General features: G+C 38.0%; 1 protein-coding gene across 1 annotated transcript in view; it reads right to left on the bottom strand.

The window, feature by feature from the left end:
• DNAH8 (dynein axonemal heavy chain 8) overlaps positions 1 to 18,106 on the bottom strand; it is a 329,745-nt gene that overhangs the window by 129,801 nt on the left and 181,838 nt on the right. Inside the window, exons 57-63 of the mRNA XM_060162780.1 lie at positions 15,276 to 15,385; positions 10,340 to 10,503; positions 8,934 to 9,126; positions 6,019 to 6,141; positions 4,317 to 4,447; positions 1,981 to 2,134; positions 515 to 679 (exon numbers count right to left, since the gene is read on the bottom strand). Coding sequence (XP_060018763.1) covers positions 515 to 679; positions 1,981 to 2,134; positions 4,317 to 4,447; positions 6,019 to 6,141; positions 8,934 to 9,126; positions 10,340 to 10,503; positions 15,276 to 15,385 — 1,040 coding nt within the window. The remainder of the gene's footprint in view (positions 1 to 514; positions 680 to 1,980; positions 2,135 to 4,316; positions 4,448 to 6,018; positions 6,142 to 8,933; positions 9,127 to 10,339; positions 10,504 to 15,275; positions 15,386 to 18,106) is intronic.

The raw sequence follows: 18,106 nt of genomic DNA, 5'->3' as shown, positions 1-18,106 counted from the left end.
TTCCATTATGGTAGCCACTAGCCACAGGTAGCTATTGAGCACTTGAAATGCAGCTAGTGGGATTGAGAAATTGGATTTTTATTTTTACTTTATTTTAACTGAGCACAATTTAAATGGATACACATGGCTAATGGTTACTATACTGGACAGCACAATGAGACAGAGACATTCAATCCTACGTCAGGGACATTCTAGATGGTATGTCTTTACTGGGGGTAGAGCTGAACAAGACTACATCACCAAACCTCTTACAAATCAAATAATCTCTGTCTCTAGGTAATGAAAGTTGTAGGCTAGGCAATAATCACTGATAAGATGAATATTTTAAATTTTCACACTTTGTCATGAGATTTTGGTCAGTGAAGATTGGTGTTAGTAAAGAGTTGATTTTAATTCAATGTAACAAGTGTTCATTTCTGACAAATCATCTCATCAGCAAAAGTACATTCCAAGAACCGAGTACATTCAAAGAAGTAACTCCTCCTACACAGAAATCAATAAAATAAAAACTCACTGGAGAAAAGCAGAGAACAACGTGCAAGTTCTTCCTTGATCTTGAAATGAAGTATTCATACAGATTATCAAAGGTGGGAGGATGGCGAGGTAGCTCCCTTTTCATCACTGATATCAGCCCTTGGGTGATTTCATCCATCTCATCCCGTGCAAACAAACTGGAGATCTTTGAGGAATAGACAAGAGAGTGTTCAGTGTTTTAAGAGTTCCCAACAGCCAATGCACTGCCGAAGTCTGGCCCTTCCCCTCCCCTCCCCTCACATGTCATCTCTTTTTATATTTTTTCCTGCATCTCCACAATCAAATCCCTAGTTTGCCAGAGATTACAAGAGTGCAACTTTTTATTCATTAGCTCAATCAGGAGCAAATTATGTTTCCTTTGGCTCAAATAGCTATTACCAAAAAGCCATCTCCTCTACCATTCCAATCATCTCTTTAAATGTCCAGCGATGCCCTCTGTTCTGACTCACAGTCAGTCTCAACTCTGGTTCCAAAGTAGTTAACTAGATCGTGCACCAGTAAGCATCAATACACACCACTGTGAAAGGAAAAGTTCACACGGCAGGTCTGATCTTGAGAAGGGTGTGCTTGCAGGGCTGGCCCTTGCCTGGCATCTGGGAGCTGGGCTTTTGGAATGTCTCCTCCATTACTAATTGATAAGGTTGTTCCACTGTGCCTAGACTATTTATACAAACATTGGGATAGATGGTGAACATCTACTTTCCTTCTGGGAGTCTGGAATTTTGGCAGTAGTGGCCAGGCAGAGAATGACTTACACAACCAGCTCCCAAGAAGACCTTGAATTCAGAGTCTCATATGGGCTTCCCGAAACAGAAACAGCACATGTGTTTCTGCACTTCACTTCATGTGGACAGAAAACACATTCCGTATGGACCCTTTAGTGAGAACATAGTAAGTATGCACATGGATTTCCCCAGACTCCCCCAATGTGTCTTTTTCTTTACTGATCCAGCTGTGAATCCTTACTGTGTGGCTGTAATAAATGTTAGCCATAAGTCCAACTAGGCTGAGTCCTGTGCAAACTACTAATGAAGTACCAGCATGTGGGTGGTCACAGAAGTGCTGATATAAGTGGCGTCAGCAGTGGTGACACAAACATCTACTTACTTGCAGTTAGTGGAACTCTTTCAACCATTCTATACTCCTGATTATTAGATAGATAGATAGATAAACTTTGCTTCTCCTAAAATAAATTATAGGATCCAACTGAAGACTGAAGAGGCAAATAAGGAACCATATTTAAGATGGAAGAAGGCATATAAAATATCTGGAGATGAACAGCATTAATTTCAGAGAAACTTCAAAAAATCTATTGAACCTTATACATTAATCATTTCTAAAATGAAAAATGTGTGCTAAATGGCCTCACTTCTGAAGGGCTGCTGCTTTTTCTATTCGGATTTACATTTTTAAAATACAAGCTCTTTCTCTGCTTTTGAGACATACCTCCCCTGAAGATAGCAGGTTGTTGAGATATTCTAGAAATGCCTCATCTTTTATTTCATTGTCAGTAAAGATAAAAGTGATGCCTTTGCCATCAGCACCAGCAACTTTGTACAAAGCTTTTAAATCCTCTGTTAGGTTACTCACATTATAAGACCTAAAAAGAGAAGTGGCAGGAGGTTTTAAATTAAAAAAATATATATATATAAAATCATAATTTATTTCAAAACACAATATAATCCATGATAATTAGAGCATAATCTGCACCTGCTCCAATAGATACTAAGTAACAGTGCCTGCTAGAAAACACAGAGCTAAATAGCTATATGTTACCACTCTACATAAATAGGTTTTATTTAGTTTGAGAAGTGAGAAATGGGGAATTTACCAGAAGTGGCTCAGGAACAATAACTGGGAACAGGGAAATGAACTTTTATTCTCTACAGTCGGACAGTCCTCAGTAACAGATTTTTTTGCCCAAGTGAATATATGTATAATATTTAAAACTAATCTGAAATTTGGGTGAGCTTAGATTGGTGAGAAAACAAGATAAATTACAAATAAAATTAATGATGAATTACATAAAGTGGTCATTTGCATGTCTTACTAAATGGCTAGATTCAGAGAAAGCCTTCAGAAAAAGATGCATTATGCAATGTGATATAAATAATAGAAGTGTTACAATTATGTGGTTATGGATTATGAAAAGAGAAGATCTCGGTCTTTTGGGTTTTTTTTGTTTACTCTGTTTCCTGCAAAAGGAATGTGCTACCAGAAGCCACGTGATGTGTAAAAATAAAGCAGACATTTTCTTAAGTGTTGCATATAAAGCCGTGTGGGTAGATCGATGAAAGGGATTATAAAGACACCCTTATTTGAAGGAGGCTTCACAGTGTAGGTAATAGGGAGTTTTGTGTAAGCCATAGGGTCTAGTGGAAAGATTACAGGCATTGAAACCAGAAAGACCAGGGTTCAAATCCCTGCTCTGCAGCTTTAGAAAAGTTCCTTCACGTTTGTCAACTTGTTTCCTCATCTGCAAAATGAAGATAATTACCTATTTGTAAAGGTTTTTGTGGGCATTAGAGATGATGTAGCATACGTACATTTAAATGAATAAATAGCCTAGTTTTAAACTAGGAGTGCCTTAGAAGTCCTTCTGGGTGGCACTTTAGTTAAAAACCTTGTAGACCTTGGCAAAAGGAATGTCATCAAAAAGAGACCGTACGTCCTGTCAGATAATTCCCAAGGGGGAGAATTCAAATAAACTGGTAAGTTAATTTGCTGAGAAGTAGCTGCACCTATGAGAGCAACACAGCCCACATCCTTCCTCAGAGGTGGTGTGGCCTGGTGCTGTTAGGGTTACCCTCTCACTGACCAGTCAGTTAAGTCACAAAGCCATTTTGCTCATTTTTAAAAATTAAACTGACTGTTAGGTATTGCTTTTGCAATATACAGACACAGTCACAGCACACCCCTCTCTAGGTCCTGACCTCTCTCGCTTCTTTCTTTCATAGCTAAGCTTCTTGAGGAGTTTCTAAACTTATTATCTCTGCTTCTTCACCTCCTTCATGCAACGTGGCTTCTGCCCCCATCCAATGCACTGAAAGTTTTGAAACATTAGTCACCACTTTTCATGCTTTAATTTAATCCACAGTTTCAGGCTAATTCTCTACTTCCTGGGTTTCTGGAAACCACTCCAGGTTTCCTCCTCTGTCTTGTCTCCTCACTCACTCCCCCTTGCATCATTATACCCAGGACTTCTATCTCTAGGAGTATCCTCAGATATGTACAAAAATATTCATAACAGCTATATGTGCAAAAAGAAAACCCCACAAATGTTTATAAGCAGTATACCGGATAAACAAATTGTGGTAATATGTGGTAAAATGGAAGGCTCCACAGCAATAAAAATGAACAAACTACTGCTACATGTAGCATCATGGAGGAATCTCACAAACAGTGCAAGCAACAGAAACTGGACACAAAAGAGTAAATCCCATATGATTTGACTGATATAAAGCTAAAAAATGGGCAAAATCGATCAATGGGCTTAGAAATCAGAATATTGTTCCCATTCGGAGGGTAGTGACTGGGACGGGACCCTGAGGGGTACTTCCGGGTGCTAGTGATGTTTTATTTCTTTATCTGTGAGCTAACTACATAGGTGTACTTACTTTTTGACACCCATGATTTGTGTACATTTCTTTATGTATGTTACACTCAAATACAAAGTTTACTTGAAAAAGAAATACAACGGAATTGTAAATTTTTAAGTAAACATTTTACTCCAGTGAAATTAACCATAGAAGAAAACATACCGGCGTTTCATTTTATCTTACCTGGTTAATGTTATCTGGAATATTTGATACCCAGCTATAAAAGAAGCCAATCTTGAAAGACTTTGTTTTCCCGAACCACCAACACCCACCAGCAATGCATTTCCACATGATGTTCGGATTATTCGTGAAATCTGTTTTGAAACAAAATAGTATATGTTTGAAAATAGAATTCAACTGTTTACATTTGCTTGCACTAAATGGGTCCAAGGTTTGACCACATGCTTCTAGACTACATTAGACTTTTTCCTTTAATGCAAAAGGTTTCATATTGACTTATTCAATTCCAGTTCTTTCCTTGCCCAGCTATATTTACATCATGAAAAAGAGAACAAATTGGCCTTCCCATCTCCAATTTCAAAACTATTTTCCGTGTGTGTGTGTGTGTGTGTGTGTGTGTGTAATTTTATTATTTTCAGACTCAATGGATAATGGAACTGCTCTTCCCAATCTGTAGAAAGAAGTTTAGAATTGTTTGCTTATTATCATCAGTCTAACACACTGACTTACGTAGACACCTAGCTCTACAACAAATACTACCTCTATCATATCTCTGCCAATGAAAAAATTTTTAAAGTACCAAAATTCTACTTAAAATGGGGTAGGAAGACATTTGCAGAAAAAAAACTTAGGGAAACAGCCTTTAGCCTTATGTTGCTTTTCTATGGTTGATACCTTCAGGGAGGATAAGGCTCAAATTGTGGCTCGAATCTTATGCAGGCCAATTGGAGACACTGCTAAAAAGCTGTCTTTTACATTAATGTCACTGATTAGGAAGAAAGTCTAGACAGATCACTAAATTCATTATCACTAGTACACAGAATTTTTTTTAATTCAAGTTTTACAGATGGCAGACACCTTGATATGTATCAATTCTATTATATTTTCAATATGTTAATCACTTATGTGGTTTTGCACCCAGAACAGGGTTCCAGGCCCCCAAGATCTAGCCACAGTGGGTACTCGATAATACTTGCTGAATAGATGAATGTGAAACAATCCTAGAGCACCTGGAAATTCACTGGTTTTGTAGAAGATGATTCTGTAATAAACACAGAGTTAACTGCCTCCTCTTCATGAGGAGAAGAGTTGCAAAAAGAAACTCCTCCCTATCCTACTTTGTTGGAGGAACTCCTTTTTTGAACTACAAATTATACAAATAAACAACTCCTTTCTGCAGCCCTTCAGACTTGGATCAAGCCATGCTCCTTTTCTGGTGCTGCCTCTAGTTGGTTTCTATTTTTTATCAGTCCTATACACCCACCTTTCCCCTTTCCCCATCAGTTTGCCCATAATCTGTAAGCCAATCATGAAATTGACATTTTTTTAAGCATCAACTCTTCCTCCATGGGGAACAGGATTCCCATCACATCAAAATGTAATTTGAGGAGGGAATATTTTTTTCATAGGGTTCTCCAAGTTACTGTCTAGGAAAGTAAAACTCTTTGACTCAGCGAGTCAAAAGCTCTGAACACAAAACCCATCAGTTTGCCCTTGAAAAACATTTGCTTCCATGTAGGCGGATTCAAATAAGCGGTTTCTGATTAAGCCTTTGTTTTGTGAGACAGTGAACTGACTCAACCTATAGACTCTCTTCTATACCCTACCCAATACTATATATTTATTCTCTGAAAAAGTTTATCTGTGAAATTTACGAAGCTTTTATATGATCTATTTATATCAGTAAACAGTCAATACTTAGAACCTTAACAAGATGAGTCATTGCATCTTTAAAAAACACCAGATCAAGAGATGTTCCTCTAATGAGATCATTGAACTGTCTCTGGTAAAACTGGAGTTTTTCAGACAGAAATTCAAAGGATGGTACCTATGGGTGGGGGGAGAGAGAAAAAAATAATATTTAAGATGCAAAATTTAGGAAAGCAGCAATTCTAAAGACATTCAAAAGTAATTCTAAAAAAATTTTTTTTAAACCTAACAGATTTCCAAACATTTGTCATGGATTAGTCGACTTTTAGTTATTTCCATTTTCAGAGGTCTGAAACCTAACTGGTTGATTTCCAGTATGAAGTCATTCCTGACCTCTTCCGTCAATAACCCCAGCACTTGGAAAAACTGGACAGCTACATGTAAAAGAATGAAATTAGAACACTTCCTACCACCATACACAAAAATAAACTCAAAATGGGTTAAAGACCTAAATGTAAGGCCAGATACTATAAAACTCTTAGAGGAAAACATAGGCAGAACACTCTATGACATAAATCACAGCAAGATTCTTTTTGACCCACCTCCTAGAGAAATGGAAATAAAAACAAAAATAAACAAATGGGACCTAATGAAACTCTTTTGCACAGCAAAGGAAACTATAAACAAGACGAAAAGACAACCCTCAGAATGGGAGAAAATATTTGCAAATGAAGCAACTGACAAAGGATTAATCTACAAAATATACAAGCAGCTCATGTAGCTCAATATCAAAAAAACAAACAACTCAATCCAAAAATGGGCAGAAGACTTAAATAGATATTTCTCCGAAGAATATATACAGATTGCCAACAAACACATGAAAGGATGCTCAACATCACTAATCATTAGAGAAATGCAAATCAAAACATCACTAATCATTAGAGAAATGCAAATCAAAACTCACACCAGTCAGAATGGCCATCATCAAAAAATCTACAAACAATAAATGCTTGAGAGGGTGTGGAGAAAAGGGAACCCTCTTGCACTGTTGGTCGGAATGTAAATTGATACAGCCACCATGGAGAACAGTATGGAAGTTCCTTAAAAAACTAAAAATAGAACTACCATACGACCCAGCAATCCCACTACTGGGCATATATCCTGAGAAAACCATAATTCAAAAAGAGTCATGTACCACAATGTTCATTGCAGCACTGTTTACAATAGCCAGGACATGAAAGCAACCTAAGTGTCCATCGACAGATGAATGGATAAAGAAGATGTGGCACTTATATACAATGGAATATTACTCAGCCATAAAAAGAAATGAAACTGAGTTATTTGTAGTGAGGTGGATGGACCTAGAGTCTGTCATACAGAGTGAAGTAAATCAGAAAGAGAAAAACAGTAGTATGCTAACACATATATATGGAATCTAAAAAAAAAAAAAAAGTGGTTCTGATGAACCTAGGGGCAGGACAGGAATAAAGATGCAGACGTAGAGAATGGACTTGAGGACACGGGGAGGGGGAAGGGTAAGCTGAGACAAAGTGAGAGAGTAGCATTGACATATACACACTACCAAATGTAAAACAGATAGCTAGTGGGAAGCAGCTGCATAGCACAGGGAGATCAGCTGGTGCTTTGTGACTACCTGGAGGGGTGGAATAGGGAGGGTGGGAAGGAGGCACAAGAGGGAGGGATATAGGGATATACGTATACATATAGCTGATTCGCCTTATTTTACGGCAGAAACTAATGCAACATTGTAAAGCAATTATACTCCAATAAAAATGTTATAAATAAATTAACTAATTTAAAAAGTTAAAAAAGAACCCTAGTACTAACTCCTATCTGTGGTAATTAAGGTTATAAAATAACAAATATATTTCTCAGTTTTTATTTGCTTCTTAATATTGCTTATGGAGCTTTAAAAATGGACAGAACTTTTACATTGTTTATGTAGTCAAATTATTCTGAAGTCAATATTCACGTATTTGTTTTGTAAATTGCTTCTCTCCATCTAATTCTTTGACCTACATGCACTTCAGAACTACTGTGTTATGTGACCCTCTTTAAAAAATCTCTTTGGAGTCTTGTTTCAAGCTTCATTAAACCTATACGTTAATTTAGGGAAAACAATGTGTTGCCATTTAACCAAGTAAAGTTTTATCGCGTTTATTCCTAGATATTTTACATATTTGTTGCTGTTGAATGAAATACTTTTATGTGGCATCTCCTGTCTTGAGATTGTTTGGCAAGAGATGGCAGCCTTCTTCTGTAAAGGGCAAGACAGTAAATATTTTAGGCTTTGTGGCCCATGTGGTCATTCAACTCCACCACTGTAGTGCAAAAGCAGTCATAGAAAACATGTTGTGTTCCAATACAACTTTAACTCTGAACAATGAAATCTGAATTCCATATAATTTTCATGTCACACAATATTATTATTCTTCTGATTCTTTCTACCCATTAAAAAATATAAAAACCCTTCTTAGCTCATGAATCTAACAAAAAACCAGCGGTAGGCTGGATTCGGACCACTGGCTGTGATTTGCCAACCTCTGATATAGACGATAGTTACGCAGTTTCATATTTATATCATACTTGGTCATCTAACTGAACTCTTAGTAGTTGAAACAGATTTTAAATTCTCTTGGATTAAATTAAGAGATAATCATATCATCTGCAAATAAGGATATTTTTGTTTTTTCCTATCTGATAATTACATCTATTTTCTTTTTTGTCATTTTTGTTGCACTGCCTAGAACTTTCAAACCAATATTAAATAACTGTGATAATTGTACACGTACTTGTCTTATATCTGACTTTAATGGGATTGCTGCTAAATTTCATTGAAATTAATATTTTACTTGGTGTATGATGACACGAATCATAACATATAACTATCGTACAAGTTATGGCAAATATCTGGTTAGGTAAGTGATCCAAAAAGCTGAAAATAAATACCAATTCATAGATTTTGGGCACTTCAAACACAGTGTCTTCAGGTTCATCTCCAGTTGGTTCAGGCATCTCACAGAGAAAATCTACGAAGTATGGCTCAGGAAGAATATATGATCCTACATCTGGGCTAACATTTTCTTCAACTGCACGAATAAGATGTGCATTAAACCACTGCTCATCATCAGGAGTTATAAATCTGAAACAAAAATACAGGAGTAAAAATGCAAAATAGGAAGCCATCTTTTCTAACTGAACATGGTTTCAACCCCTCTCCACCTCCTCTCAGCCCCCATCCTGTATCTCCATTACCTCAGAACAGGGAAACAATATGTTCTGCCTTCTGACCAGAGGCAGATGTAACCTCAACCAAGAGAGCTATAATATTGATAGTATCACTTATAGAAAATACTGACAAAGAGTCTCTCCTTGGCCAAACTTAGGCTCTTCTGAATCCTCTTCCCTATTAAGCCCCAGTTTTGGACTTCCATGTCCTTCTTTGCACCATCTAATTTTAGCAAGAATCCTGCTAAATCCATTTAGCCAGAATCCTCCCAGACCTCCCTTATTTCCTCTTAGTACTTTCGCATCCACCAAACTCCTCCATCCTGTTCCTCAGTTATAAATTCCCACTTTTTCCTTGTTGTATTTGGAGTTGAGCCCAATTTCTCACCCCTACTGCAAAACCTCACTGCATAGGCCCTATACCTCTCATGATAGTCTTGAATAAAGTATGAGAGTCTTATTGTTTCAACAAGTGTCACAAATAACTTTTTTCTTTAACAGTATAGATGAGTCCCATGGGTGAGGTTCAGGGTCCCTAAAACTTGCAATAGAAGCATGGAGTTGACAGACAGTAGTGGGTGAGGATCCTCTTTCTAGGTTTGTGGGCACACAGTATATGAAGGTCCTTTTCAGACATATGACTTCAGAGGGGGTAAGGGAGGAAGGAGTGGGACTAACATCTGACAGATACCACCTACGTGGGACACTGTGGTAGGCCCTTTACAGCTTTGTAAGACCAGCATTGCCATCGTATTTTATAGAGGAGGGAACAGAGGCTCAGAAAGATGACTAAGCTTATGTACCAGATGTCACCATGCAGCAGAGCTCTCACTACACAGACCTCAAACTTTTTAGAAATTATACCTAACAAAATTTTCCTCTGAATGTTATCAACGTTCTGATAATGTGGTTATTTTTTTAAATGTCCTGTTGAAATAATACTCAAGGAAATTGGCAGAGCGTTTTCCCACCAGCAGGTGGGAAATGACATCCATGCTTCACAAGCCCCAGAGCAATTTAAGATAATACTCCTTTATTCTACTTATTTGAGCAGATAATGCAGGAATTATTCTAGTAGTATAAACTACTTATATAGTACATTTAAACTCAAGCACTGTGATATACACCTGTCTGCAATTACTCTGTTGCACTCGTGTTTGAAAAGTGACAGGAGAACAGGAATTGAACCACACTCCTCGGCTTTTATGGTTAACATTCCTTGCCAAATTCTGGAAAGATCTCGCAGATTGAAAATGTAATGAAATTTAGAAGGAGTAGGCAGCATCTTCACCTAGAGTTGGGAAACAAAATGTAATACTCTCAATTTACTTTTCAGATAAAACTAAAAGCACAAGAATGGCCACCATCAAAAACTCTACAAACTAAATGCTGGAGAGGGTGTGGAGAAAAGGGAACCCTCTTGCGCTGTTGGTGGGAATGTAAATTGATACAGCCACTATAGAGAACAGTATGGAGGTTCCTTACAAAACTAAAAATAGAACTACCATACGACCCGGCAATCCCACTACTGGGCATATACCCTGAGAAAACCATGATTCAAAAAGAGACATGTACAACTATGTTCATTGCAGCTCTATTTACAATAGCCAGGACATGGAAGCAACATAAGTGTCCATCGACAGATGAATGGATAAAGAAGATGTGGCACTTATATACAATGGAATATTACTCAGCCATAAAAAGAAACAAAATTGAGTTATTTGTAGTGAGGTGGATGGACCTAGAGTCTGTCATACAGAGTGAAGTAAGTCAGAAAGAGAAAAACAAATACCGTATGCTAACACATATATATGGAATCTAAGGAAAAAAAATGGTTCTGAAGAACCTAGGGGCAGGACAGGAATAAAGATGCAGACGTAGAGAATGGACTTGAGGACACGGGGAGGGGGAAAGGTAAGCTGGGACGAAGTGAGAGAGTGACATGGACATATATACACCACCAGTTGTAAAGACATAGGTAGTGGGAAGCAGCTGCATAGCACAGGGAGATCAGCTCGGTGCTTTGTGATCACCTAGAGGGGTGGGATAGGGAGCGTGGGAGGGAGGCGGGCGATATGGGGATATATGTATATGTATAGCTGATTCACTTTGTTATACAGCAGAAACTAACACACCATTGTAAAGCAATTATACTTCAATAATGATGTTTAAATAATTAATTATTTTAAAAACCTAAAAACACAACTGCTTTTAGAATGATTTTATTTCACAGTTCCTATTTTAAATAAAATAGGCTGAGTAAATAAACTAAAATGAAGTTTATATTTTTGTCACAGCATTGATGGGAAAAAAGACACATCATAAATAAACCAGCACAGAATTTAAAAGACCCTAAGACCTTGAATAGGATGGACTGAAGAATAATGCACTGGATGCAGACTCCAACTCCTTTGTTCTACCACCATGAGCTGGCTTTGAACAAGCCACTGTCCCCTGAGTTCTTAAAAATGATGTGAATTGTAGGAATAAGCATTCCTAATCATTATAAACCTTATTAGTGTGTATACGGAAATACGTCATAACAAAACACTGAGTGTGAGCCGGCTGTCATTCAGTTAAGAATAATGAATGTTCACATCTAAAGTCAATAATGATCATCTTCTATAGATGGCTTTGACTAAGGTCCTGAGTGCATTTGGATTTCCACAAATACATTCGTTTATCATGATCTAGATTTCACTTATGGATCCAAACTCAGTCAACATGCTTTCATATGTCTGTATATCTGCAATAAATGGGCAGGCAATTCTGACATACTGCTATAATTACTTGGTGGTTTTTGTGAGTTTTGCTTGTTTGTTTGAACACCAATTTACTTATTTCTACCCACTTCTAGAATCCAAATAGGCAAAGCTATAACATGACACAGTCCACATTCTTATAAAGAGAGGTACCAGTTAAGGGATAAATTTGAGGTGTTAGGTGTGGGAAGTATTGCTGGCCAAGTGTAAAGATTGTAGTTGATACCATCAGCATCATTTCTGAAAGTGAAACAATGATAACTCTGGAGATACAAAGCAGACTGCCTACATGACTAATTCAGGAAAGCAAATGCTTTCTTTAGTACCTATTCATGGAATATGTCCTTTCCATATGGAAAAAGTACCCTATTGAGTTTGTAGAGTAATTTCTATAGGCTAATTCACAGTGCAAGTTAAAACAGCAGGTAGCAAGAGGAGATATAGAATAAAGAGAAGTGTTATGTTAACAATCACCTTTCAATTTCCCTCTTTGCTCTCAGTTCCATTCCAAGCTAAAATGTTCATTCTACTCACCAAAATGTAAAACATGCACTTATATTACAAATATGCAAAAATAAAGGGATAAGGCTATGTGAATATTGCTTTTTTTTCTTTCCTGTAAAAGACTGCAGCTAAGATGGCAGCCGTTGGCAACTGAAGCAATTATTCAGTAGAATTAAATAAAGTCCTTTCTTTCCCCTTTCTTCTCATTTATTAACCTGCTTCTTTCCTTATCACTTTTGTCAGCTTCTTTCTTTTCTCACCTGCTTCTGCTTTAAAGCTATGTAAAGTAATATAAAGGGATACACAGGCATGAGTGGATTAAAGGAGTGCTTTGTGAAAATGAGAAATTTGAAGAAAAGATACAAAGAAGGCTGCTTATTTGGGGTTCTGGAGAGGAGGAAGATTCATTCGTTTTTTGAGTGAATGAGTATTTTTGAGCACCTCCCACGACCCTTACAAAGATACCATGGTAAATAGCACAGCTAAATCTGCTGCCATCAGGAACCTTCTATTCGAGTGGGAGAGCCTGACAATAAATAAGAAACAAATATACTGATAAACAGATAGGCAAGTAACAATGATAAAAGTCATGGTTAGAAGAAATGAAGGAGAGTCAGGAGACAGATAATGCCTGTGATGGGGTCGTGGACAGTTGTTTTAGAGAGAATGATCCCAGAAACCCTCTCTGAAGGTAAAAATAATGAGAAAGAGTCAAACAAAGTATAATGGCCCAGAGGCATGAAAAACTTGGGGTGTTCAAGGCACAGTGAGAAGGGCAGCACGGCTGGAGCAGAACGATGGAAGGGAAGAGGAGTAAGCAGGGGCCGACTCAGGGTGAGTTTCACAGGCCAGAGCTAGGCATTGTGTTTCACTGCAAGTGTAACTGGGAATCTACTGGTGGTTTTAAGAAGGAATGATGATCTCTGATGTGCTTGTTAAAAAGCATTTTAGGACTGTGTAAAGAACAGATTCTAGGAGGGCAAGAAGAAAGCAAGGAGACTGGTTAGGAAGCCGCTGCATGGTCCAGAGAGCAGGCGATGGACCAGGCAGGGTGATCGCTGTGAGATGGCAATAAGTGCTCAGCTTCCGTATATATTTTGAAAGCCTGGTTACTGAGACTTGCTGATGGATTGGATGTAGGGAATAAGAGAGACAAATCAAGGACGGAGCCCTGTATTTTAGCCTAAGAAGCAGGATAATTGATACAAAATTCTGAGGGAGGATCATACTTAAGAACTTGTTAACTTTGAGACAGTTATTAGACATTGAAGCAGTGGTGTCTACTAAGCTGCTGGAAACAAGTGGGGGGACTTCCCAGGCTTGGGTCCAGTGGTTAAGACTCTGCGTTTCCAATGCAGGGGGCGCAGGTTCAATCCCTGGTCAGGGAACTAAGATCCCACATACTGTGCAGTGAGGCTAAAAAATTTTTTAAAAAGAAAGAAACAAGTCTGGAGCCGGGCAAAGAGGCCTGGGATGGAAGTGCTGACTTTGAACTCATCAGCACAGAGATGGTGTTTAAAGCCATGAAGCTGGATGAGGCTACCTGAGTACGAATGGAGGTAGAGATGAGGTCCCAACATGGAGATCAAGTGCACTCCAGTATTTAGAGGAGGGGAAAGAGTGGGGACTTAGAAAAGGTAGCCAGTGAGGTAGGATGAAAACCAAGAGCAAGAGGCCCTTCTGAAGCCAAGTGAAGAAAGTGTTTAGAAGGATCATTTACGTCAAGTCAGTCAAGTCAGAGGAAGAAGAAACCAACCCTTGGATTTGGCAAGACTGAGGAATTTGGTGACCTTGATGAGAGCAGTGGAAATGAAAACTTGTACAAAACGGGTTAAAGAGGTAAAGAAATGTGAGGAAGTGAAGCTGATAAACATTCATAAAACAAAAGAAGCTTTGATGGAAAGATACCAGGAAGGCCAAAGCTTTCCAGAAAAATATGTATATGGGCACAGTAAATTGAACAATAGCCCCACTGGAAAATAGATGGACCTAACCACAGAAAATTATCTCAGACACTCAGACCTTCTGAAACTCCATGCTGGAGCTTCCCCAGGACATAAGCTTATGCCCAGATGGTGTGTAAGTGGCCAAATGAATGTATAGTGAACTATGACAATTAATCCTCATCTCCTTCACCAATTTTTTTTAGCAAATATATCAATCTTGTTGTGTTTTTTTTTTTTTTTTCAAATCTCAGACCTACCCTTAATTGCTTTTTCATGAGTCTGCCTTCAGACATCTGGTGACAGCCTCAATGCTTACTGAGTTTTACTTAGGGCATTGACCTCTGTATTAAAATCTAGACTATTCTGTTGAGTACATTCCATCCATTTACTAATTCATGCTCCACCTCAGAGAAATCCACAAGTTGGACTTTAAGTCTTGGTTAGCTAAGAATATCTGGAAATCCATGTATTCCCTCAGTCAGTGAACATCTGAGTGTCTGACACAGTTTGGCTGTTGGCAGCAGGTAGGGAAGACAGACATACAAAGAGTTACAAATCAGAGTAACAAGTGGAAAAGCAGTGTTCTCATTTCAGCAAAACTCTACTTTATCCTGGATGCCGTGTCTGGTTTACAGTAATATCTCATATATATGGAAAGCATCATTCAGTCAGAATATTTGCTCCCTGGAAGGAAAAGGTGTCATAAATCTACTTCAGCACCTAATTTGTCTTTTCCAGAAAAACACTACTACCCATGATGTGATGATAACTTCATGAGCCATGAGGTGAGAACTAGGCTGAATAATTGTTGACTTTTTTTTTCTGATTATTGACAACGGATGATTCTGTACCTTAGTCCACTGCCACAGCACTCTGCTCGCTGAAACCAAATTCACAATCATCTCACATATTTCGGGTTTGAACTTTCTGCAAGGATCAAAATACCCACAGCCAATAACTCCTGAAAAATAAACAAGATTGAAGGTATGAGCTTACTATAAGATCACAAGGTACATGTTTATCCCAGTGAATAAATCATTACAAGATGACTAAGCTAGGTGATGTGAAGAATTTCTCTCAAGGAATCAGCTAAGACTGGCAGTCAGCAGTGGGGCTAGCAAAGCTTAGTATGCAGTGATAAGCATTTTATATGTATTAACTCCTTTAATCCTCCCAACATCCTATGAGAAAGAATCTGAGGTAGATATTATTATTATTCCCGTTTTCTCATTTATATTTTTATTGAAGTATAGTCGACATATAATATTTTGGTATTTTCAGGTGTACAACATAGTGACTCAAATTTAAACCATCACAGTGGTCAGAATGGCCATCATCAAAAAGTCTACAAATAATAAATGCTGGAGAGGGTGTGGAGGAAAGGGAACCCTCCTACACTGTTGGTGGGAATGTAAATTGGTGCAGCCACTATAGTGAACAGTATGGAGGTTCCTTAAAAAACTAAAAATAGAGTTACCATATGATCCATCAATCCCACTCCTGTGCATTTATCCAGGGAAAACCACAATTCGAAAAGATACATGCACCCCAATGTTCATAGCAGCACTATTTATAATAGCCAAGACATGGAAGCAATCTAAGTGTCTACTGACAGATGAATGGACAAAGAAGATGTGATACATATATACAATGGACTATTACTCAGCCATCAAAAAGAATGAAATAATGCCATTTGCAGCAACATGGATGGAACTAGAGATCACCATACTAAGTGAAGTAAGCCAGGCAAAGACAAATAACATGTGATATCGCTTATATTGGAATCTAAAAAGCATGATACAAATGAACTTATATACAAAACAGAAATAGACCCACACAAACAGAAAACAGACTTAAGGTTACCAGGGGGGAAATGGTGGGGAGGGATAAATCGGGAGACTTGGATTGACATATACACACTATTATATATAAAACAGATAACTAATAAGGACCTACTGTATAGCATAGGGAACTATACTCAACATTTTGTAATAACCTAAAAAGAAACAGAAAAAAATAGATATATATGTATGTATAACTGAAGCACTTTGCTGTATACCTGAAACTAACACAACATTGCAAATCAACTATACCTCAATTAAAGAAATGATCACCACAGTAAGTCTAGTAGCCATTTGTCACTATACAAAATTATTACTATATTATTGACTATATTCCTAATTCTGTATATTATATCCCTGTGACTTATTTATTTTATAACTGGAAGTTTATACCTCTGAATCCCCTTCACCTATTTCACTCAATTTTCCCATTCTCCTCCCCTCTGGCAACCACCAGTTTGTTCTCTGTATCTATGAGTCTGTTTCTGTTTTGTTTCGTTTGTTTTGTTTTCCAGATTCCATGTATAAGTGAGACCATAGGTATTTGTCTTTCTCTGTCTGACATGACTTGCCATTTGTGACAACACAGATGGACCTAGAGGTTATTATTATTCCCATTTTATTATGAGTTTAGTAACTTGCCCAAGGTCACCCACCTTGTGTGTGGGTGAATCTGAGGTTTGAACCCAGGAAACCTGGCTCTGGAACCTGTAAAACAGCCCTCAGTCTGAAGAGTAGAAGAGCTGGAAAAGAACTTAGAGACTACTTCCTCATCTTACAGATAAGGAGACCAGGCACAGACAAGTAAAGCAAACTGTTCAAGTTCACTCAGATTGGTTGTTGACAGAAGTGAAATCAGGACCCCCATATCTCCTGACCTGCAGTCAGCCAACACACTGGCCTGGGTGGTGATGTAATGGTTCCTAGGAAACACCCAACACAGTGACAATCTGACATAATCACCCTCAGGAACTACTGTGTTATACAGACTGTTCCTGAAGTCCCAAAATGTGTTTGGTGTTAGACTGCAAAAACAGATTTAACTCTACTTCGTCCCTGTGAGACTCTATGTTGAGCAGTATGTTCAGTTCTGAGCATGGTATTTTCAGAGGAAAATGAATACGAATATCTGCTCAGAGACGCATAGCAGGTTTATGAAGGGTGGGTCAGCTAAAGAAACTGGGCTTCATTCACATAGACCAAAGAAGAGCAGCCTTGAGGGAACGTGAAATTATCCAAGGTCATGGGTGGTTGTGCTAGATGCCTGTAAGGCCTTTTTGCTTCCTGAAATCCTATGATTCTAGACCTCCAGCTTCCTGTGGCACAAATGTGTTATTTATGAAGCATGGGATGTGGAATCAGAAAACAGAATCAGCATCACACGTTTGCCATGCACTAGCTATATGGCCTTAATTAGGCAGTTATCTTACTTCTCTGAGCCTCGGTTTCTGGTTTGTTTCCATATCTCATTTTCAATATTAATCATATCAAAGAGTGTATAAAAGTTTAACAAATAATCAAACACTCAGGTACAGCCACTAGACTGAGGAATACAAGATTGTCCGAGTACATTAGAAGCCTCTTTTGTCCAATCCCTCCTCCCTCCAGAGGTAGACAGGGCGCTGACTTGGTGAGAATCAGTAACTCGCTTTTCCAAAAAAAAGCTTTGGCACTTACGTTCTTGAACTTTAACCTTTTCCTTTTAACTTTAGTTTTTGAAATTTAATTTAATGGAATCATGTTATATGTTCCTCTGTGATGCTTTTTTTCTCTTAACATTGTATTTCTGGGCTTCATCCATGTTGAAGCATGTAGCTGTGTTTGTTCACATTCACTGCTCT

Source organism: Lagenorhynchus albirostris, chromosome 10, assembly GCF_949774975.1.
Source record: "Lagenorhynchus albirostris chromosome 10, mLagAlb1.1, whole genome shotgun sequence".
In the NCBI taxonomy this organism is placed as follows: domain Eukaryota; kingdom Metazoa; phylum Chordata; class Mammalia; order Artiodactyla; family Delphinidae; genus Lagenorhynchus; species Lagenorhynchus albirostris.
Note: the sequence above shows the minus strand (reverse complement) of the source record. Positions and strands in the feature narration are given on the sequence as shown.